Raw genomic sequence first — 25051 nt, 5'->3', positions numbered from 1 at the left:
ACTTTCACTGTCTCTAAGTATTTCTGATTTTCTTTCTGATTTGTTCTTCAATTGATTGTTTAAGAATGTGTTGTTTAATTTCCACAATTTTGTGAATTTTCCAGTTTTACTTCTGTTATTTATATTCATCCTGTTATGGTTCAAGAATATATTTTGTATGATATCTTTTTAAATCTATTGCAACTTAATATGTGGCCTAAAATACGATCTATCCTGGAAAATGTTCCATGTGCACTTGAGAAAAATGTGTCTGCTGCTGTTGTTGGGTAGTGTTCTATATATATCTACTACATATAATTAGTTTATTTTGTTTAAGTCTTCTATTTCCTTACTTATTGTCAGTCTGATTGTTCTGTTTATTATTGTGAGTGGAGTGCTGAAGTCTTTATTATTTGAGTACTTTCTACTTCTCCCTTCAATTATGTTGTTTTGGTTCTTGCTCCATGTGTTATTAGGTACATAAATGTTTATAATTGTTACTTATTCTTGTTGTATTGAACTTTTTTTAAAGAGAGATTGGGGTCTCACTCTGTTGTCCAGGCTGGAGTACAGTAGTGCAATTATAGCTCACTGCAGCCTCAAACTCCTGGGCTCAAGCAGTCCTCTTACCTCAGCTTCCCAAGTAGCTAGGACTATAGGCAGATGCCATCATGCCCAGCTAATTTTTTCCTTTTTGTACAGATTGTCACTATGTTGCTCAGACAGGTCTCAACTTCCTGACATCAAGCAATCCTCCTACCTTGGCCCACAAAAGTGTTGGAATTACAGGCATGAACCACCACACCCGGTCTAAGCTTTTTATTAATATATAATGTCCTTTTTGTGTTGTAATCTTTTTTGATTTAAGGTCTATTTTTTCTGGTATTAGTTTTGCCACCCCCTCTCTCTTTTGATTACTATTTGTATGGAATATCTTTTTGCATTTTTTCACTTTCAATCTATTTGTGTCTTTAGGTCTAAAGTGAATCCTTTATAGACAGCATATAGTTGGATCATGTTTCTGTGTCCACTCTGCCAATCTCTGCCTTTTGATTACAGTTTAATCCATTTACATTTAAAGTAATTACTGATAAAGAGAAAACTACTTCTGTCATTTTGCTATTCATCTTCTGTATGCCTCTTAGCAGTTTTATCCCTCATTTCTGCATTACTGTTTTCCTTTTTGTAGTGAAATGTTTAAATTTCTTTCATATATATATATATGTGTGTCACTTTCAAGATTCTCTTTGTCTTGGGATGTCGAAAGTTGATTATAACGTGTCTCAGTGTGGGTCTCTTTAGTTTATCTTACTTGGAATTCATTGAGCTTCTCAGATATATATATGTATATATATATATGGGTTTTAATATGTACATATTCTATAGCTATTTTCTTTGTGGTTATCATGGGGATTACGTTTAATATTATAACAATACAACACCCCAATTTGAATTCATGCCAACTTAACTTCAGTAACATACAAAAACTCTGGTTTGTTAACAGCTCCATCACTACCCCTTTCAGTTGTTGAAGTCACAAAATCACATCTTTATATATCATATGCCCAAAAACAAGAACTAATAATCCTTTTAAGTGCATTAGTCTCTTACATTATGTAAAAAAAAAAAAAAAAAAAGTGGAGTTACAACTATTGTTGCAATAACACTAACTTTAACAATTGCCCATGTATTTACCTTTACTGAGATCTTTATTTTTTCATATGGCTTCATGTTACTGTCTAATGTTCTTTTATTCCATCCTGCAGGCCCCACTTGAGCATTTCTTGCAGGGCCATTCTAATGGTAACAAACTCCTCAGCTATTATTTTTCTGGAAATTTCTCAATTTCTCTCTCACTTTTAAAGGACAGTTTGGCTGAATACAGGATTCTTGGTTGAAGGGTTTTCTTCCCTTTTAGCACTCTGAATATATCAACCCACTGCCTTCCAGCCTCCAAAGTTTCTGATGAGAAGTCCACTGATAACCTTATTAAGGATCCCTTCTATGTGATAAGTTGCTTCTCTCTTGTTTCTTAAAGGTTCTCTTTGTCTTTGGATATCGAAAGTTTGATTATAATGTGTCTCAGTGTGGATCTCTTTGGTTTTTTTAATTTCAATAGGTTTGGGGGGGAACAGGTGGTGTGTGGTTACATGGGTAAGTTCTTTAGTGGTGATTTCTGAGATTTTGGTGCCACCAACACCCAAGCAATGTACACTATACCCAGTGTGTAGTCTTTTGTCCCTTGCCCCCGCCACCTATCCCCCAAGTCCCCAAAGTCCATTGTATCATTCTTATACCTTTGCGTCCTCATAGCTTAGCTCCCACTTATGAGTGGAAACACAGAATGGTTTGGTTTTCCATTTCTGAGTTGCTCCACTTAGAATAATGGTCTTCAATTCCATCCCGGTTGCTGTGAATGCCATGATTTTGTTCCTTTTTATGACTGAGTAGTATTCCATGGGGTGTGTGTGTGTGTGTGTGTATCTATATCTATATATATATATATATATATATATATATATATATATATATATCACATTTTCTTTATCCACTCGTTGATTGATGGCCATTTGGGCTGGTTCTGTATTTTTGCAATTGCAAATTGTGCTGCTATAAATATGCGTGTGCAAGTATCTTTTTCATATAATGACTTCTTTCCCTCTGGGCAGATATTCAGGAGTGAGATTGCTGGATCAAATGGTAGGTCTACTTTCAGTTCTTTAAGGAATCTCTATACTGTTTTCTACAGTGGTTGTGCTAGTTTACAATCCCACCAACAGTGTAAAAGAGCTCCTTTTCACCACATCCATGCCAACAGCTATTTTATTTTATTTTTATTATGTCCATTCTTGCAGGAGTAAGGTGGTATCACATTGTGGTTTTGATTTGCATTTCCCTGATAATTAGTGATGTTGAGCATTTCTTCATGTTTGTTGGTCATTTGTGTATCTTCTTTTGAGAATTGTTTATTTATGTCCTTAGCCCACTTCCTTATGGGATTGTTTGTTTTTTTCTTGATGATTTGAGTTCCTTGTATATTCTGGACATTAGTCCTTTGTCAGGTGTATAGATTATGAATATTTTCTCCCACTCTGTGAGTTGCCTGTTTACTCTGCCGATTATTTCTTTTGCTGGGCAGAAGCTTTTTAGTTTAATGAAGTCCCATCTATTTATCTTTGTTTTTGTTGTGTTTGCATTTGGGTTCTTGATCATGAAGTATTTGCCTAAGCCAATGTCTAGAAGGGTTTTCCAATGTTATCTTCTAGAATTTTTACGGTTTCAGGTCTTAGATTTAAGTCTTTGATCCATCTTGAGTTGATTTTTGTATAAGGTGAGAGATGAGGATTCAGTTTCATTCTTCTACATGTGGCTTGCCAATTTTTTCACACCATTTTTTGAATAGGGTGTCCTTTTTCCTCAGTGTGGGTCTCTTTAGGTCATCTTACTTGGAATGCATTGAGCTTCTTAGTTGTTTTTTTTTCTTCTTTTTTTGAGACAGGGTTTCATTCTGTCACTTGGGCTGGAGTGCAGTGACATGAGCTCAGCTCACTTTTTTTTTTTTTTATTAAATTACTGAGCTTTATTTCACATGTATATTTTTGTCTCCCTACCATTTCCATGTCTAACCACCGCTACTACTATGTCCTATTATAACATTCCACACATACCTAAAACCAAACAAAGGGCAGAGTTCCATCTTTAAAAACTAAACAGGCATTTTGGACAACACGTTCTTGGCAATGGAACCTAGACAACAGTTATCAAACACGGTAGGGAAATTTCTCACTCTGCATTATAAAAAAGACAGCCAGATATCAACTGTTACAGAAATGAAATGACAATTTTTAAATAAATTGTTTAAACTATTTTCTTAAAGAGACTTCCTCTACTGCCAGAGATCTTGAATAGCCTCCTGGTCAGTCATCTGGAAGCAATTCTTCACATAACTGATGAACTTGGCTTCCACTGTGGGAATAGAACCACCTTTTTCTATACTTGCTTGCATTTTTGCTTTAATGTCTTCTACAGAACTAGGTCCTTTTGGTGTTTCAGGAGTTTTTTGCTGTTTTTTGAAGGATTCTTGTCCATTTGATCTTGATGTTGATGGTGGTTTTGAGTCTTTTCCATTCTGATTTGACTTTTGTGCATTTTTGGCTGGAGTATCTCATATAGATTTCTTCACTGGTGTTTTTCTTCAGTTTCCTTATCATCAAAATCATCCTCATCATCATCTTCATCAGCAGCAAGTTTTACTTTTTTCTGTGGAAGCTTGCTACCACCGCGAGGGGCAGACTGCTTTCCAGATATACTTAAGAGTTTCACAACCTCCTTGTTTTCATCTTCTGACTCTGCTTTTTCCTCCACAGCTACTAAGTGCTGTCCACTAATATGCACTGGCCCTGAACCACACTTCAACTGTAAGACCACTGGTGGTGTTATTTCAAAGCCCCCAAGGGAAACCACTGGCTGTACAGACATTTTCAAAGTTGCCAGTATTACTTTAATTGGACTGCCTTCGTAATTCATTGCCTCTGCTTCAACAATGTCCAATTCATCCATTGCACCAGCCCCTAAATTGATTGTTGTTAAAGGTAACTGGTGCTCATTTTCATTATTATCCACCTTAAAGTGATAATCTTTGTTGGCCTTTAGTTCACAACTGAAAAGACAGTTCTGGGGCCTCAGGGGCCTCATCCCCATGTCCACGAATCTTCCATCAAGTGGTGGCATGCACTTAGGTAGGAGAGAAGGTGGATGGAGATAAACGACCACTGCACAAGAGAACAGCTGCATAGGACGGAATGACAGCAGGGTAATCTCAGCTCACTTTAACCTCTGCCTCTTGGGTTCAAGCAATTCTCATGCCTCAGCCTCCTGAGTAGCTGGGATTACAGGCATGTGCCACCACGCCTGCCTTTTTTTTTTTTTTTTTCCAGTAGAGATGGGATTGCACCAGGTTGACCAGGCTGGTCTCAAACTCCTGACCTCAAGTGATCCACCCACCTCAGCCTTCCAAAGTACTGGGATTACAGGCATGAGCCACTGTGCCCAGCTGAGCTTCTTAGATTTTTATATTCATGTCTTCCATCAATGAAAGTTCATCAAAACTTTCATCAATAGTTTTCAACTATTATTTCTTCAAATATTCTCTCTGTCCCATTTTCTCTCCCTTCCTCTTCTGGGAATCTCAATGCATATGTTGGTCCACTTGCGGTGTCCCATGGGTCCCTTAGGCTCTGTTCACTTTTCTTTAGTCTTTTTTCTTTCTGTTCTTCTATATTAATTACCTTATCTTCTGTGTTTGCCATACTTTTGTCTTTCCATGTTTTATGATGGATAGTTTTTCCTCCCAATGTTTTAGTTCACTGATTTTTCTCACTGGCTTAATCTATTAAGAAGAGCATAGACCTATTCGCTGAGTTTTTTAATTTTAGTTAATTATATTTTTAGACACAAAATTTATATTTTGTCTTCTTTTCAAATCTCCTAAGTTACTTTTCATGCTTTTAAATTTCCTTTTGAAATTTTCAGCCCCCGCCTGGCCAGCCGCCCCGTCTGGGAGGTGGGGGGGCGCCTCTGCCCGGCCGCCCCGTCTGGGAAGTGAGGAGCCCCTCTGCCCGGCCACCACCCCGTCTGGGAGGTGTACCCAACAGCTCATTGAGAACGGGCCATGATGACGATGGCAGTTTTGTCGAATAGAAAAGGGGGAAATGTGGGGAAAAGAAAGAGAGATCAGATTGTTACTGTGTCTGTGTAGAAAGAAGTAGACATAGGGGACTCCATTTTGTTCTGTACTAAGAAAAATTCTTCTGCCTTGGGATGCTGTTAATCTATAACCTTACCCCCAACCCCGTGGTCTCTGAAACATGTGCTGTGTCCACTAAGGGTTAAATGGATTAAGGTCGGTGCAAGATGTGCTTTGTTAAACAGATGCTTGAAGGCAGCATGCTCGTTAAGAGTCATCACCACTCCCTAATCTCAAGTACCCAGGGACACAAACACTGCGGAAGGCGGCAGGGCCCTCTGCCTAGGAAAACCAGAGACCTTTGTTCACATGTTTATCTGCTGACCTTCCCTCCACTATTGTCCTATGACCCTGCCAAATCTCCCTCTCCGAGAAACACCCAAGAATGATCAATAAATACTAAAAAAAAAAAAAAAAGAAAATTTCAAGGTTGGCTGTTATCTCCCTCAACACAGTAACACTGTTATTTTATAATGTTTCTGGTAGTTCTAATATCCAAAGTCCCTTTGTTTAGTTCTGTGGTCTGTTATTTCTGTTTATTCTCATTCATAGCTTTTTGCTTCCCTGTGTATTTTGTTATCTTTTACTGTATGCTAAAATTTTACTTAAAATTGTATTTGCAGGACTAATCTAAGGCCAGGGATAATAATATCTTCCTTTATTTGCTTTTTCCAAGTATCTGAGCAATCAGGACACCTTAATATAATTTCAAGGTTTGAGTTTTCCTGAGCCATTCAAACGTTAAAAAGCCTAGCCACAAATTCTTACAGTGGCTGAATTTCTTTCCATTTACTCTTACCCCTTGAGTTCCTAGTCCAAAGTCAGAGTTGGTCTCATCAATGTCTGTACTGTAGTTGTGCCCAGAATTCTGACTTCTATCTCCTTAGTTTTGAGAGGTTCCCAAAAGCTCCACTCAGCTTCTCAGCTGCCTCTTCTGAACTGAGAAATACACTCAGGGCCAACGCAGCTTTTAGTAAGGAGATTTAAACTTCTGCTTCCCATCATTTCCAAATCTACATCGGGTATTTCCTGTGTTAGCTCTTTGATACTTTTAATGAGATGTTTTTCATATTTTCTGAATTTTTATTTGTCCTCATATAAAAGATTATTTCAGATTTCTTTGTTCATCAAGGAAAGTAGAGAATCCTCTGAAGATTTGTTACAGCCATTTATATGTCTTAAACATTTTATCTGAATTTTTAAATATAATATAAAGTAGGGTCTACTTCTAGGTATTCTCATCAAGGAAATACTGACCCAGGGTAAGAAATAAGAAGTGTTAGGAGAGAAGAAGGGAGAATCAGATGGCCAGAATCTGTGGTAGAGGCAGCACCCTCAAGAAATTCACAGACAGAGAAAAGAGACAAATTTGACATTGCTTTCAAATCATTATAGTTGCCTCTGGGAAGTAGGAAGCTGCATACATTTCCTTCATACTTCACAGTAGTAGCAAGATCAAAGAGATAGTCTGTGCCTTCTTTCTGGAGATTACGGTGAGGTTGAGGAAATGAGATACTGAGAAAGAGTGAAGTCCACATATAGACCATGAAGGGCAAGAGACCCAGAGGTGGGGCTTGTCTGGGCTAACTTGGTCAGCCTCTTCAATCACATGTGACCCTAGTAGTTATTATATTATCTGGGCAATGATCAGGGGAGGATTCTTAGACCTTGTCCTGATCCAGACACTAAATTTTATCATGAAATAAAGCACACTAATGGTCACATGTGGGGAGAAGGGGCAGAAATCCCAGCACTACTTCAGTGATTAAAAGGAGTAGGGGGCACCTGGATTTGAACCAGGGACCTCTTGATCTGCAGTCAAATGCTCTACCCCTGAGCTATACCCCCAGGCCTTATCCTTCCTCTTAATTTCACCTTTACAACTGTGCAGCTGATGGCTGTTTCTGGACTCACAGCCATGTTCCTGAGGGGTGTGGGGAGCCTGCCCATGATAGCCTGGCCCTCACTGCCATCACTCACTCCCTGGTCTACCTGTGAACACCTAACCATATTTCATGTGCCAGGCATATCTTTACCTCTGCCACCCCTGTTCCATCTGCCCTGCAGTGGGCAGTCACTGGCTATCCCAGCTTAACAGAAGCCTAGTTCCCCTCCTACCTTCCTGTACTAGGGTGCTGAGGAGCAGAGAAGTCTCTGCATAGATAGACTAGCAGGTCTGAAACGAGACCTGGCCATAACCTCACACCCTGAGACACAAGATGACCTATTGTCCCACTTTCTACTGCATGAGTCAGATTGTGGGGTTGATCCCCCACAATTTGCTAAATATTGAGGAGAAATAAGGTGAACAGCTTCAGATTCCCTTAAGAAGAAAATTGATCGGGGGGCTGGGGAAACACTGTGGTCAGTAGCTGTGAGCCATGCAGGGTATGGAGGCTGGGTTTCAAGATTCGTTTCAGAGGGCGGGTGGCTCTGCATGGGCAGCAAGAATAGGGAGGCAGTAGGGGCGGGAGCTTACTCCCATCTGAACAGCTGGGTCCTGCATCGGGGGCAGAGCCAAAAGAGACCCCACCACCACTGGTAGACAAGCCAAAAAAGGCTTTAACTCACCTATCAACCCTTCCCAATGCCTCACCCCATCCATCTTCTCTCCCATAGACACAGACTCCAATAAAGTCCACGAAGCTCACAAGGACTTTGGGTAAGTAGTGAATTTGTCCAGAAATACTGTGGAGGGTCTGCAACACCCATGGGCTGCTTGTACCAAGTTTGCCAGTCTCTCTGAAGTAATTTCATATTTACCATGTTTTTTTGTTTTCTCAAGGCCACTTCAACATGCCAGAATTGACCGTAGCCTCCCTCTGTTGGCCCAAGATCATGATACTTTCAGCCAGCCAGCTCTGCTGAAGGAGCTAAAACTGGACCCTTAACTGAGTGTCCTGGGCCCCAAACCCTGCCTAGATGGAACCTCTCCCTCAACAGCCTTGCATAGGCACCTTTGCCCTCGCAGTGAGGCCACTGGCTGACTCCTCCCCGCACCTGAACCTCCAGCCTTCTCTCTCTACTATGTCATCTCTTCTCACCCTCTATAACACTGAGTGGAGACTTATTGGAGTAACTCTGCCAGGAAATGGGCCTAAGGGCAAGAAGTAGCCAAGGGTGTGCCTCAGGCTCCATGGGACAGGAGCAGGGAAGGAGCTAACATCAGCCCAGGCTGGGAAGACAAGGAAAGGTCACCTTTATTAAAGGCCTTGTACCTTGATACATTTTGACTCACTATTCCATTAAGTTTGGACATTTAGGTTATTTCCAGTTCTTTACTATTTGGAGGAGCATTGTGATGAACGGTGAATTTGTCAAAGGGTCTTGCTGTTGATGCTCTGTCATGTCTCTGTTCAGCAGTGGCCAGATGTGCGCTGAGAAGTAAGGCAGGAACTAGAACAATTTACTTGAGTCCTGCCAGATAATATCTGCACATCATCACACTTGGGCCCCGGAGTTAGAGGACCTTTACCATTCAAAGAGGAGAGTCCAAGCCTGTTGGAGCTGCATATGCAGGATTGCAAAAGCATGAGAGGCCAAGTAAACAGGGAGACAGAATTGCCCCCTGGCACTGGCAAAATATTAACAAATATAGGCCATCAATAAGCTCAATGAAGGCTGTTTCCATGGATCAGGTGAAATGAAAGCTGGATTGGAATGGGAGCAAGGATGTGAGGTCGATGAGAACAGTTGATTAATTTGAGTGGTTTTTCAGGAAAACAATAGCAGAAAAATTGAACAGGAACTGGAGGGTCATGGAATCAAGAGAAACTTTTAAAAGATGAATGATAGTAAAGCATGTTTATATGCTTATAATAATACCGTAGAGAGGGAACAAATGATGCAGGAGAGTAAAGACATCATCATGATATGGTCCTTAAGGGAGCAAGGGGTGGAATTTAATTCACAAGTAATAGGTTGGCCTTGGGTAAGAATGGGAACCCCTCCTTACAACAGAGGGAAAGGCAGATTATGTGAAGACAGATGGAAACTGTTTGGTTGGAATTGATAGAAGAAAGATGGAAGTGATTCTCATCTTACTGCCTTTATTTTCTGATTATTCAAGATATTTGTCAACTTAAGCAACAGAAAGTGAGACTGTCTAAAAGAAAATGATGTGTGCCATAGTAAACTATTTGCATATTCAGGGAGGTAAAGGAAGACAAAGGTTATTAAAGGAAAAGTGAGGATTATATAATTGTTTTAATTCTTGGCTACAAGGATAAATAACAAGGGCAGCACCAGTGCAAGGCTGGACAGGCAGCAACTGAACAGATGTCCCTATAGAAGCATTTCTGTGTGTGTAAGTTTGCAACGGCCTTTGTGCAAAGTTACGGATTTTGCAGTCTTTTGTGATAGTTCTTGTTATCAGGCATTCATGCATAAGAACTCTCCCTTTCGCTGGGTATGGTGGTTCACACCCGTAATCCCAGCACTTCAGAAGGACAAGGCAAGAAGATCACTTAAGCCCAGGAGCTCGAGACTGGGCTGTGCAATATAGAGAGACCTTGTCTCCACAAAAAATTTTAAAAATTAACTGGATGTGGTGGCATGTGCCTGTAGTTCCAGCTACTTGGGAAACTAAGACAGGAGGATTGCTTGAGCCTGGGAGGCACAGGTTGCAGTGAGCCAAGATTGCACCACTGCATTCCAGACTGGGCAACAAAGTGAGACAAAGTCTCAAAAAAATTTTTAAAAAAATAACCCTCCCTTCCTTTTTATAGCCTCCTCCAGCTCTAATTGTCAGAGTTTTTTTTGTTTTTTGTTTTTTTTTTTGGTTGTTGTTGTTGTTTTTTGGAGATGGAGTCTCACTCTGTCACCTAGGCTGGAGTGCAATAGTGTGATCTCAGCTCACTGCAACCTCTGCTTCCTGGGTTCAAGAGATTTTCCTGCCTTGGCCTCCTGAGTAGCTGGGACTACGGGCGCGTGCCACCACACATGGGTAATTTTTTTGTATTTTTAGTAAAGATGGGGTTTCACTGTGTTAGCCAGGATGGTCTTGATCTTCTGACCTCATGATCGCCCGCCTCAGCCTCCCAAAGTGCTGGGATTACAGGCATAAGCCATCGCACCTGGCTTGTCAGAGTTTTTAATACAATTAACTCCATTTTGATTCTGACAACTTCCACCTTTCCCCCTTTTGATCAAGGTCTTTCTCTAAAAGCATTGCTGATCAAATCATTCTGTAGTTAGGATTATGTTCCTTGGTGCTGAGATGAACCTGACCCAAACTGCTGCTCTGGTCCCATTTTGGAGGGAAAAGATTGGCCACAGTGGCATGAGCCACTGTGCCTGGCCTAAAGATTTTTATTTAGTTAATTGATCTTAAAATTATTAGAAGCCCATATTTAAGTGTACTTGTTAGAGTCTCCTCCATGAATCTGATTCCAAATGCTTTTAGAGAAAAATCAAAACAATAACTGTGGATGACAAAAACTTAAAATAATCATGTTTAAAAATCTGATGTAAGTTCATTATCATCAGCAATTGACACAGAAATTTGGTTATTTTTGTGGCATACAACATACCCCAAATTATGTCTAATGACATTATATTTTTAAGAGTTTAATACAATTTTGGAACATTTAGGTCAATAACATATCACAAATGTGGCTGGGTGTGGTGGCTCACACCTGTAATCCCAGCACTTTGGGAGGCTGAGGTGGGTGAATCACCTGAGGTCAGGAGTTCGAGACCAGCCTGGCCAACACAGTGAAACCCTGTCTCTACAAAAAATACAAAAAGCAGCCAGGTGTGGTGGCACACACCTGTAATCCCAGCTACCCAGGAGGCTGAGGCAGGAGAATCCCTTGAACCCAGGAGGCAGAGGTTGCAGTGAGCTGAGATCACACCATTGCACTCCAGCCTGGGCAACAGAGTTAGACTCCATCTCAAGAAAATAAAAATTAAAATAACATATCACAAATGTGACTGAAAAACTCTAGCATCACTTATCATCTGACAAAGCATCCCGTATAATTTACCAAACAAGCCTAATCATTTACTATCTCTATAAAAATGAGAGATACATCTTTTGATGCTCTCCTGGGGCTCAACTGGAAAAACCACAAAACAAATTCAAGATCAAAAAGACTTAATTTAGAATTTTTACATTGGGAAAGCCTGTCAAAGATGCCAAAACTTTTTAAACACCTGATTAAAACAGGATTACAGGTCACTGTGAAATAATAGTCATTCATTTAACCATAGTGATAAATTTCAAAAGCAATACAGAAAGTTACATGGATTTTTTGTAGACTTAAAGCTTTCAAAGCTCAGTTTTCCTAAGTAATCAAAAACCTAATAAAGACTGTTTCTTAGAACAGTTACCAAAAAGATAAGACAAACATCCTGAAATGTGATTGCTTATTCTTACAGGAAGCTCACTTATATAACATGGAAGTTGAACCTGATGAAAAAGCTCTTTAAACTTAATAAGCCACAGAAAGATTGTGTGTCCAAGGTTATGAGTGTACAACACATTATAGAGGAATGTAAACAAAAAACTAGTATCTTGAGCAGCAGAATGCATGGCTCTTGGTAAAAGCATGGGAAGTTCGGTCGGGTGCGGTGGCTCACGCCTATAATCCCAGCACTTTGGGAGGCCGAGGCAGGTGGATCACGAGGTCAGGAGATCGAGACCATCCTGGCTAACACAGCGAAACCCCGTCTCTACTAAAAAATACAGAAAATTAGCCGGGCACAGTGGCGGGCACCTGTAGTCCCAGCTACTTGGGAGGCTGAGGCAGGAAAATGGCATGAAGCTGGGAGGCAGAGCTTGCTGTGAGCCGAGATCGCGCCACTGCACTCTAGCCTGGGTGACAGAGTGAGACTCCATCTCAAAAAAAAAAAAAAAAAAAAAAAAAAGCATGGGAAGTTCCTGGTTATATGGAACAATTCAGAAACATCAAGAAATCAAGTTATATTAAACAAAAACATTTCTCTTCTAGACCTTCAAGATAAGTATTTCAGTGTCAGGCCATACCAGCAGAGTTAGAACTAGAGAACTGAGCTGATGAAAAAGTTAAAATTATCACCCCAGCCAGGCAAAAAGATGAATATATTACTTGCAAATCACCTGCAGGGAGACACAGCCAAAGTTGAACTTCTGAGATATGAACCTGGGAATTTGAATTTCTGAGATATGAACCTTGAGGTAGAGGAAAACTCTACCTCAAGAAATAAAATTACCATTCTAAATGATGAAGACAGCATTTTCAACTGAAACTAGGGAAATTAAATAAATCTCAGGACGAAATGTGACATAAATAGAAACCATAAAACAGGAAGAGGCTGCAGTTTAGAATACAGCTGTTAAACATTTCATAATTAAAATCAAAACTTCTTGTAATTTTACTTTAAGAAAACCTTGTTCTAACATAAGGGATCACATTTTTAGTTTTTTTTTTTTTTTTTTTTTTTGAGACAGAGTCTGGCTCTGTCGCCCAGGCTGGAGTGCAATGGCGCAATCTCAGCTCACTGCAAGCTCCGCCTCCCGGGTTCACGCCATTCTCCTGCCTCAGCCTCCCGAGTAGCTGGGACTACAGGCGCCCGCCACTACGCCCGGTTAATTTTTTGTATTTTTAGTAGAGACGGGGTTTCACCATGTTAGCCAGGATGGTCTCGCTCTCCTGACCTCGTGATCCGCCCGCCTCGGCCTCCCAAAGTGCTGGGATTACAGGCGTGAGCCACCGCACCTGGCCACATTTTTAGTTTTGTATTAGTAATTTTTAACATAAAACCTCAATGTTTAGAAATAATTTTAATAATTCCCTTCTAATTATAGCCTACTTGATCACACACAAAAAAGTTCTTTCATAAATGCATCCTTCACAAACCTTTCACGACTTGCACAGACCTTCCATGACACGCTTAGACCTTCTGCTTTGTCCTATACTTCCTCTTTCCCAAATAAGTAGTCGTTTTACTTTGGGACAAAAATATACCACACAAGATTATTTCTCATATAAAATTATTCTCTTTTCTTTTTAACCTTCCTTACCAAAATTACAGCTCCATACCTATTAGTTTCTTCATCTCTCTCACCTACTTACTGGTTACTTTCTATATTGCTTCTATTTCATTCCTAAACACATATTTTGAAACAGCCTTTAAATAATCTCTGAATTAGACAAAATTACTGTTTTTTCTCAATAAAGAACACATTTTTAAAGCCTTCTAATTTTTCTCATCAAATGATTTTTGTGTACTTTGTAGACAGAATCATATATATTAATTAGAATTTTTAACTCTTAGTAACCTTAAATTCTAGTGAAAACCTAGGAAGCAAAAAATTTTGAGCTGCCTGTCACATATTAGTATTTTATAGATGGAGAACCATGTTATAATTTTTAGAAGTATGTTTCCCCATAACACAATTTTTATTTTGTATTAGTAGATCTAAATTTATTTAGTCTTCCTATAAAATTTAAGAAGCCGAGAATAAACTTATATTTACGTTTAGCAATGTATGTTTTAGTATTTTGTCTTACTTAAAAATAACCCAGACATTTAGTATCACTTAATAATGTTAAGATTTCCAATTGCATGAAAAGTTTATAAATGTGAATCCCATTTATATTGATTTATTTTAAACAATTATACCCAGATTACTTATGAAAACTAAAATAGTAGACAAAACTAGTCATCATTTTAAGTCATTTCCCTGTTAGCCCTTTTCTGTAGCCTGTGAATATCAGGTATTCACCTGAGTAACAAGTAACTTTATATATGTGGATATTTTGCCAATACCTCAGAAGATACAACTGTTTTTACTAAATCAACAATGTTAAATTAGTCTTATTTATCAAAGAGTTACAAAAAAAAAAAAGATTATTCTGTTTGGGGGCAGGGCTTCTAGTTTTATGACCTTAAACCATTTAGCAGAGGCAAATATAATCCCATTTGGCCAGGCCAGGCACAGTGGCTCATGCCTGTAATCCCAGCACTTTGGAAGGCTGAGGCAGGTGGATCACCTGAGGTCAGGAGCTTGAGACCAGCCTGGCCAGCATGACAAAACCCTGTCTCTACTAAAAATACAAAAATTAGCTGGGTATGGTGGCGGACACTTGTAATCCCAGCTACTCAGGACGCTGAGGCAGGAGAACCGTTTGAACCTGGGAAGCAGAGGTTGCCATGAGCCAAGGATCATGCCACTGCACTCCAGCCTGGATGACAGAGTAAGACACTGTCTCAAAAAATAATAATAAAATAAAATAATCTTATCTGGCCAGCACACCCAGGCAAAAGTATATGCTGACCATTTTAAAGGCCTTTCTATTTTTATCAACAAATTAAAACTAGCTTATTTATCAAAGATGTATGTAAGTCACATAAACTAAAAGGTATTTGGGTTAATTATTATATATTTTCTGTGAGTGCTCATTTAATTGCTTTGCCCCTATGTGGTAAAGCATTTTTTTTTTTTTTTTTTTTTTTTTTTTGAGACAAAGTCTTGCTCTTTTGCCCAGGCCGGGCTGCAGTGGCACTATCTTGGCTCACTGCAAGCTCTGCCTCCTGGGTTCATGCCATTCTCCTGCCTCAGCCTCCTGAGCAGCTGGGACTACAGGCGCCCGCCACCACGCCTGGATAACTTTTTTTTGTATTTTTAGTACAGACGGGTTTCACCGTGTTAGCCAGGATGGTCTTGATCTCCTGACCTCATGATCCGCCCACCTCGGCCTCCCAAAGTGCTGGGATTACAGGCATGAGCCACCGTGCCTGGCCGGTAAAGCAATTTTTATGCTGGGTGGAGATACCTCCCTTATATTATTACTCTGAGCTCAAGGTTTTGACTTGTTTGATCTGGTAGCCTAACTTTTATAAATACTTATTTAGTTCTTTTCTTTTAGAATGTCAATCCTTTAATTAATTTTTCCATCACCTTCAGTAGTCGTTAGTTGGGCAAACCTGAATTTTCATTTCCAAAAGGTGTCTAGGTTGTTAGTTGTCATGGAGCTATTGTAATTTGTAAAGCTGTTGATTTGAAAGCCCTTTAAGACTCCTTTTTAAATAATCTTGGCTAGGGGCAGGACATGGTGGCTCATGCCTATAATCCCAGCTGTGGGAGGCTGAGGCAGGAGGATGCCTTGAGGTCAGGAGTCCAAGACCATCCTGAGTAACATAGTGAGGCCCCTGTCTCTACAAAAAAATAACAAAATTAGCTGGGTGTGATTGTACTCAAATGTGGTCCTAGCTACTCAAGAGGCTGAGGCAAGAAGATCACTTGATCCCAGGAGTTGGAGGCTGCAGTGAGCTATGATCATGCCATTGTACTCTAGCCTAGGTGACAGAGTGAGACCCTATCTTTATTTAAGTATATACATTTAATATATATATTATATATATTTAATATTTAATATATATTATGTTAAATATATTTATTAAATATACATAAATATATATATTTAGATAGAGAGAGAGAGAGGCTAGAATGCCATAACCAGTGAATTCATCCTAATGCCAGGAGAAAAGTCATCAGAGTCAAAATAAGCAGAAAAAAGGAGACAGAGAACTTGGAAGAATCTACATGTTAACCCTATAGTTGGTTGCAGTTTTCTTAGAGCCTGTGAATAATGACCATTTGTGCTCTACATTTTTCTTGGTGTAATTTGCCCATCAGTTTTAAAATGTGCATGAGAATCAACTATAATACAGCTGACTGGAATCCCAAAGGAAGGTTTTTGTGGTATGCCTTTAGAATTTGATAATCGCGTTCCACTTCTTGTTTATCTCTCAAGGGCAAAAAAAAAAAAAAATCCTAGAAATCCTGTCAAAGAATGTCAGTAATTTGAATTGGCATGATAGACAGCAGTGACCCCCTAGTAGCTTTTAATTGGTCGTCTTATGCCCACCATTTAGAATGTTTTTTTTTTCCTCTCGGAACATGTTCAGAAACAAGGGAGAAAAGAGCCAAATCACTTACAGATACATGTGACCTGACCAAAATGAAACCAAAAGTAAGAGTGTTCATAAAAATTTTAAGCCAAGTATGCAGACTGATACGGTTTGGATCTGTGTCCCCACTCAAATCTCATGTCAAATTGTAATCCCCAATGTTGGAGAGGGGCCTAGTGGTGGGCGACTGGATCATGGGGGTGGTTTCTCATGAATGGTTTAGCACCATCCCCTCGGTGCTGTTCTCATGACAGTGAGTGAGTGAGCTCTCTTGAGAACTTTTCATTGACCACATTGCTGGAGATGAGGGTCATACAGACGGAGTAGTAGCTTGTGCTGCTGGACTAATAGGGGACTTATATACAGCATGTGGGAAGAATGTACTGAAATTAGTAGAAGCTAGGCCACTGATCCATGAATTGTTAACTGAAGGGCGGAGATCGAAGACGAACAAAGCAAAAACCCTTGCTACATGGGCAACAAAAGAATTGAGGAAACTGAAGGACCAAGCTTGATCTGTTACCACTGGGATGATAACCTGAGGACCCCCACTGGAAATCTCCAATCTTTTGAAAAACCTGGAAGTGAGGAGTGTGCACGGATGCTGAATGTTTGGGAATGAGAGGATGAGGGAGTGAGGCTTGAAAACACACCACATTGAAAATCCTGCCACAGCAGCCGCCGCAGCCGCCGCCGCCAACAGCAGCACTGTTAGTGAGCCAAGTAAGCACTGACTTCGTAGAAAACCATAACATTGGCTATCTTGGAAAAGAGAAAAACAATGGAGTTGCTTATAAAAAAAGAAGAAAGAAAGAAAAAGAAAGAAAGAGAGAGAGAAAGAAAAGAAAAGAAGAAAAGCTATCTCTTCCCAGGAGAGGCTAGAAGTAGTTTTTCTGTCTTTTGGCAGGTGCCGAGTGGAGTGCCTGGTTTCGGGGAGGAGGAGGGATTGGGTTCAGCTGTGGTGCTTTGTTGTAAAAGGCAGCCTGGCCTTTGCTACTGAGGAGAAAGATGGAGCCTGGGTCTCAAGCCCACCTTCTCTGTACCTTTGCCACACGGTACTGTATGCTTGCCGGCCAGAAAGAGGGTGAGGGATTTTTTACAGTCTGAGAATGAGTGTGTGTGAGTGAGGCGGTATCCACATTCTCAAGTTCAAGTCATTACAGTTTCTTTTTCCCAGAAAACAAGGGGTTAGATGTTGCATTTCATAAAACGAACCCAAGTTCTGCCTACTGATGCAGCGCAAGAGATGTAAAAAAAACCAAAGAAAACACAGAGGAAAGACGCTCTTTAGGTTTTGTTTTTTTTCGTTTTTTTTTTTTTTTTTTTTTACTCTAGGGAAACACTGACGAATGGTCAGAGCTCCTATCCTGATCTTTTCAGTAAGGCACCTTTCCTAATAATATGGTTCAACTGTGAATGTAGAAGTGGGGGGAAGGGGGGAGAAAAAGAAAACTCTGGCGTTAGAGGATATAGAAAAATGTAAGTACAATTGTTACAAATAACGCAGACTTCAAAAACAAAAAAGTCACAAACCAAACCAAAATTTAAATGATCAGAATTGGCAGCACAAAGACAACGCCCTCTCCTGACTTGTATTTTGGCAGTCTGAACGCCCCCAGAAAATTACGCCAAAGAGTTTAGAAAAATATACAATAAAAGTAAACACACACATACACACAAAACAGCAAACTTCAGGTAACTACTTTGGATTGCAAACAGGATAAATTAAATGTTCAAACAATCTGATAAAATAACCATTTGGAAACTGGAAAAAAAAAAAGTGTGTAGCACCTCCCCCCGCCCCCCCCCCCGCCCCCCGCCTGCTCCTGCTCCAGCCACAGAAGTGCCTCCTTCCCCTTCACCTTCGGCCACTGTTGAAAGTTCCCTGAGGCCTCCCCAGAAGCCAAGCAGTGCTAGCAGCATGCTTCCTGTACAGCTTGAAGAACTGTGAGCCAATCAAACCTCTTTTCTTTATAAATTATCCAGTCGCAGGTATTTCTTTATAGCAATGCAAGAACAGACTAATGCACAGACCAAACAAAATATTAAACCAGGCATGGAGAACCAGACAGAACATAAATTCTGTAGAAACCAGAGTACTGAAACCAGAAGGACATTGTTCTTATACCAGAAATGGTTTGCCAGAAAAACAAAGTCTTCTGTCATCCCAGGACAGATGCAAAGCTCTTTATTGAGGTGGCCCTTATAACCAAATCAGAACATGAATAAAATAAAAAAGAACTCACCAAAGACAGGGAGTCCAAAAACTCGAGATTCACCAGGGCAGAAAAGGTAACTGACAGAAGCAGAGTGCAAAGAGCTCAGGTGGTACCACACTTGATTCCGGAGCCACCAACCCATTCAAGCTGAGCTCACTTCAGTCCCACTCGAGACACCATTTTGTCAAACTAAGAAATACAGAGGGAGACTCTAAAAATTCTGCTTATTGGAAACAGAGCATTGCAATGGGGATATGTGTGCCATAGTAACTATGTGTGTATTCACGGAGGTAAAGACAAAGGTTTTTAATGAAAAAAAGTAAGGCGAATTATATAATTGCTTTCAGACAATTATCCTTGGCACTAACAATCAACAATAAGAGGGTGCCAGTCCAAGATTAGCAGTTTCTGGACAGACGTTCTCACAAAAGTATATTTTGTGTGTGTAAGGTTGCAATTACCTTTGTGGAACCTTGGGGTTTTGCAGTCTTCTGTGATAGTCCTTCTTATCAGGCGCTGGTGCGGAGAACCCTCCCTCGTGCCCTTCCCCAACTCTATTTGTAAGGGTTTTTTAACGCAAGTGATTCCATTTTGATTCTGACAACTTTTGCATATTCAACTACAATAGAAGATGAGAAGGGCATGTTGAGGATTTGAGAAGAGAATAGAAGAGGTAAAATAGCCGTCTCAGGAGGTGATAAGGCAAGAGTATTACATAAACTAACAGGCTTGCCTGGCAATGTTAAGTGCCAAGTAGCGGTCACAGGTGAGTCTAGTCAACACAGTTGTATGGCTTTTCCCCAGCAATGACCTGCTGTCTCAGATTCCTGGGATCTAGAGACATGGCTGCAGCTGGTGCACTGTTCCAAGGAGGGAGGAGGGAGAATGGGCACTTCCATGCATCCAGGAGGGTACTTGCCACACTGCTATGAGCTGCTGTTGAGACTGGGATGCAGGCGCACTGCACTCTCCACAGCTTCTTGCTCACACTGCTTGCCTGGGTGGTGCCCCATTCTCTCTCTGGTCCTAGGCCCAAGATGCCATTTTGAGGGTGTAACACTGGGTTGGGCCCCGCCTTCAGCCTGAATTTAAACTGATGTGGCCGTGGCCACTGCCCAGCTGAGGGACAAGGAAGCCAGACTCTCCTATGCATACCTAGAACAATATCCAGTGCCCTGCCACAGGTTTCTGTGAGACTGAGAGTCAAGCAAACCACACTCCCCACAGCTTTTTTCCATGCTTTCCTGAGGGGCTCCACCCTCTCCAGTCACAAGCTCACAGCTGGCACCATTTTGAGAGTTTAGAGACATTATTTGGCAACGTGGCAGCAGTGGCCATAACAGGCATTTTAGTCTCAGCCTAGACATTGGAGCACTTGCTTTGGAATGGGGAAAAAGCCCTCCACAGCCAGAACTGAGCAGCAAACATGGAGATGCCCAGCAGTAGGTGCAGGAATTAGGCTCTCTCCTGTTGCAGGGCTGCAGCAGGAGGAGAGCTGCTGAAGCCAAGGTTTCTCCTGGGTGGCAAGACTGGCAGCCAGGGGCAGTTTTGTGACCTGGAACCAGTCTGCATGTGTCATTGCTGGGTGCCCCAGCCTACTCTCTTGGTCAGCTGGGGGAAAGTGCCCCACCATCATTTGAGAAGCTAGAGGGCAGTGCACTCCACTCCCGTGGAAATCTAACTCTTGGCATGGTCCCCTCTAAGAAGGTAGGGAGCACAGAATGTCAAAGCCACCCTTAGGTCAAAGGAAATGCAAGCACCATGCTAACTTCTGTAGGAGGCACACCAAAGCCCAGAACAGACATCAAGAGGGGGTCATCCCTTATCCCTGGTGCCCCTCCTCGGTGCACTGTTGCCTACTCAGCAGTGGCTCCTCCTGTTGGGGTAGAAAGAGACAGCTTCTCCAGTTGCTCCACCCCACTGAAGATGAATGCATGCCTGAAGAGGGCGCTCTTTTCATTTTTCCATTGCCTCTACTCCCACCCCTCCCTGTCGGCTCTTACTCTTAAGCGCACCTACTAGACTGCAGCCTGACTTACACCACCAAGCAAAATTACATCACTACTACAAGCAACATCTGAGAAAGCTACCTATCTGCATCCAAGGAACAATACAGAGCCTTGGTATCCTGGAAGCACCCAGAAACATAGCCAACCAATCAATCACACACAATATACACCAGAGTCATACCCCTAAGGGATAAAAGAATAAAATATCAAGAACCTCCACCTAAATGATAGCAAATTAAAAAAAAAAAAAAAAGCATCAGCTCTCTCAGCTGAAAAGGAGCCAGCAAAAGAACTCTGGCAATACAAAAAGCCAGGGTGTTTCATCACCTCCAAAGTATCCCACCAGCTTCTAGGCAATGGATCCTAACCAGAATGAAATGTCTGAAATGACAAATATAGAATTCAAAATATGGATGGCAAGGAAACTCAATGAGATCCAAGAGAAAGTTGAAATCCAACACAAAGAAGCCAGAAAAACCATCCAAGATTTGAAAGAAGACATAGCTATATTAAGAAAGAACCAAACAAAACTTCTGGAATTGAAAGACTCCCTACAGGAATTTCAAATTACAGTTGGACGCCTTAACAACAGACTAGGCCAAGCAGAATAAAGAATTTCAGAGCGCAAAGACCACTCTTTTGACTCAACCCACACATATTTTTTAAGTATTCTTTTTAAATGAACAAAGCCTTCAAGAAATATGGGATTGTGTAAAGCAACCAAATCTATGACTTACTGGCATTCTTGAGAGAAAAGAAGAAAAAGTAAGCAATGTGGAAAACATATTTGAGGATATAATTCAGAAAAACTTCCCCAATCTTGCTAGAGAGATTGACAGGCAGATATAAGAAATCTAGAGAACTCTTGCGAGATACTACACAAGACAATCATCCCCCAAGCACATAGTCACCAGACTATCCAAGGTCAAAGTGAAAGAAAAAAAAAATCTTAATGGCAACTAGAGAAAAGGGTTATATTACTTCTAAAGGAAAACCCATCAGACTAACAGTGGACTTCTCAGCATAAACCTTACAAGCCAGAAGAGACTGGGGGCCCATTTTTAGCATTCTTGAAGAAAAAGAATGCCAGCTAAGAATTTTATATCCCACCAAAGTAAGCTGTGTAAACGAAAGAGAAATAAAGTCTTTCTCAGATAAGCAATTGCTAAGGGAATTTGTCACCACCAGACTGACCCTACAAGAGATGCTTAACAGAGTTCTAAACATGGAAACAAAAGAATGAAATTTGCCTCCACAAAGGCACATGCAAGCACATAGCCCACAGACTGTATAAAGCAACTACACAATTGAAACTACAAAGCAACTAAATGGCAATGCTATGACAGGAACAAAACCTCACATATCAACATTAATCTTGGAAGTAAACTGCCTAAACACTCTACTTAAAAGGCAAAGAGTAGCAAATCAGATTTTTAAAAAAACAAGACCCTTCCTCTGCTGTCTTTAAGATACCCATCTCACATGTAATGACACCCACAGCCTTAAAGCAAAGGGACTGAGAAAGATCTATGATGCAAATGGAAAACAAAAAAAGAACAGGAGTCACTATTCTTCTATCAGATAAAATTGATTTTAAACTAACAAGAGTAAAGAAGGACATTATATACTGATAAAGGATTCAATTCAACAAGAAGACTTAACCATCCTGGCCCAGGCACGGTGCCTCACGCCTATAATCCCAGCACTTTGGGAGGCTGAGGTAGGTGGATTGCTTGAGGCCAGGAGTCGAGACCAGCCTGGCCAACATGGTGAAACCCCATCTCTACTAAAAAATACAAAAATTAGCCAGGTATGGTGATGCATGTCTGTAATCCCACCTACTCAGAAGGCTGAGGCAGGAGAATTACTTGAACCCAGGAGGTGGAGGCTGCAGTGAGCCAAGATCATGCCACCACACTCCAGCCTGGGCAACAGAGTGAGACTCCATCTCAGAAAAAAAAAAAAAAGTCTTAATTATCCTAAGTATATACTCCCCCAACATTGGAGCACCCAGATTTATAAAACAATTACTCCTAGACCTAAGAAAAGATTTTGACAACCATGTAATAATTGTGGTGACTTCAACACCCCACTGACAGAATTAGGTCAGGGAGGTAGAAAACTAACAGAGAAATTCCAGACTTAAATTTGATACTTGACCAATTAGATCTAATAGATGTCTGCAGAACACTCCACCCAAATTACCACAGAATGTACATTCTTCTCTTCTGCACATGGGACATACTCTAAGATTGACCAGGTGCTTGGTCATAGAGCAAGTCTCACAAAATTCTAAAAACTCAAAATTATACCAAGCATCTTCTCAGACCACAGTGGAATAAAAATAGAAATAAATATCCAGAGGAACTCTCAGATCCACACGAATACACAAAAACTAAACAACTTGCTCCTGAATGACTTTTTTGTAAACAACAAAATTAAGGCAGAAATTAAAAAATTATCTGAAACAAAGAAAGTAGAGACACACCATACCAAAACTTCTGGGATGCAGCAAAAGCAGTATTAAATGCCTATATAAAGAAGATAGAAAGATCTTACATTAAAAACTTAACCTTGCGCCTAAAGGAACTAGAAAAACAAGAACAAACTACACCCAAAGCTAGCAGAAGAAAAGATAACCCAAATCAGAGCAAAACTAAATGAAATTGAGACCCCAAAAAACCATAAAAAGAAACAAGAAAACCAAAAATTGGTAATTTGAAAGGATAAACAAGATTGATAGACTGCTAGCTACAGTAACAAAAGAAAGGCCGGGCGCGGTGGCTCACGCTTGTAATCCCAGCACTTTGGGAGGCCGAGGCGGGCAGATCACGAGGTCAGGAGATCGAGACCACGGTGAAACCCTGTCTCTAATAAAAATACAAAAAAATTAGCCGGGCGTGGTGGCAGGCGCTTGTAGTCCCAGCTACTCGGAGAGGCTGAGGCAGGAGAACGGCGTGAACGCGGGAGGCGGAGCTTGCAGTGAGCCGAGACTGCGCCACTGCACTCCAGCCTGGGTGTCAAAGCAAGACTCCGTTTCAAAAAAGAAAAAAAAAAGAAAAAAGAGAAGATCCAAATAAGTACAACCAGAAATGACAAAGGAGACATCACAACTGATCTTACAGAAATACAAAAGGTTCTTAGAGACTACTATGAGCATCTTTTTGCACACAAACTAGAAAATCTAGAGGAAATGGATAAGTTCCTGGAAACACACAACATCCCAAGAGTGAACCAGGAAGAAACAGAATTCCTGAACAGGCCAATATCAAGTAATGAAATTAAATAAGTAATTAAAAACCTACCAAAAAAATCCCCTGGACCGGATGGATTCACAGCCAAATTCCACTAGATGTACAAAGAAGAGCTAGTGCCAATCCCAATGAAACAATTCCCAAAAATTCAGGAGGAGGAACACCTCCCTAACTCATTCTATGAAAACAGTATCACCCTGATACCAAAATCTGGCAAAGATACAACAAAAAAATAAAACTATAGACCAATATTATTCCTGATGAACATAGACACAAAAATCCTCAACAAAATAATATCATACTGAATTCAGCAACACATCAAAAAGCTAATTCACCACAATCAAGAGGGCTTTATTCATGGGATGCAAGAATGGTTCAACATATGCAATCGATAAATGTGACTCAACACATAAACAGAATTAAAAACAAAAGCCATATGATCATCTCAATAGATGCAGAAAAAGGCATTTAATATAATCCAACATCCCTTCATGACAAAAACCTTCAATAAACTAGGTATCAAAGGAACATACCTCAAAATAATAAGAGTCATCTGTGACAAACCCACGTCAATGTTATACTGAATGGGCAAAAGTTGGAAGCATTCCCCGTAAGAACTGGAGCAAGACAAGGATGTTCATTATCACCACTCCTATTTAACATAATACTGGAAGTCCTAGCCAGAGCAATCACGCAAGAAAAGGCAACCAAATAGGAAAAGAGGAAGTCACATTATTTCTCTTCACTGACAATATGATTCTATACCTGGAAAACCCTAAAGATTCTACCAAAAGACTCCTAGACCTGATAAACTACTTCAGTAAAGTTTCAGGACACAAAATCAACATGCAAAAATCAGTAGCATTTCTATACACCAACAACATTCCAGCTAAGAGCCAAATCAGGAATACAATCCCATTTATAATAGCCACACATGCAAAAATA

At 40.5% G+C, this 25051-nt stretch overlaps 1 protein-coding gene and 1 non-coding gene across 3 annotated transcripts; both read right to left on the bottom strand.

The window, feature by feature from the left end:
* Positions 1–3865: 3865 nt before the first annotated feature.
* Positions 3866–4680, bottom strand: LOC101152176 (nucleophosmin-like). 2 transcript variants are annotated; one of them, XM_031013235.1, is made up of 3 exons: positions 4641–4680; positions 4163–4346; positions 3866–4073 (listed from the first exon to the last, which is right to left on the bottom strand). In XM_031013235.1, exons 1-3 carry the CDS (start codon positions 4678–4680, stop codon positions 3866–3868), a joined length of 432 nt encoding a protein of 143 aa, XP_030869095.1. The 2 variants fall into 2 exon arrangements, with proteins under 2 accessions (XP_030869095.1, XP_018886199.2); XM_019030654.2 differs by having other exon boundaries at positions 4163–4680.
* A 2821-nt stretch (positions 4681–7501) lies between these two features.
* On the bottom strand, positions 7502–7573 carry TRNAC-GCA (transfer RNA cysteine (anticodon GCA)). Its single transcript has one exon. It is a non-coding gene; the product is annotated as a tRNA-Cys (tRNA).
* Positions 7574–25051: the final 17478 nt, after the last annotated feature.

This window comes from Gorilla gorilla, chromosome 6 (genome assembly GCF_029281585.2).
Source record: "Gorilla gorilla gorilla isolate KB3781 chromosome 6, NHGRI_mGorGor1-v2.1_pri, whole genome shotgun sequence".
Classification (NCBI taxonomy): Eukaryota; Metazoa; Chordata; class Mammalia; order Primates; family Hominidae; genus Gorilla; species Gorilla gorilla.
Note: the sequence above shows the minus strand (reverse complement) of the source record. Positions and strands in the feature narration are given on the sequence as shown.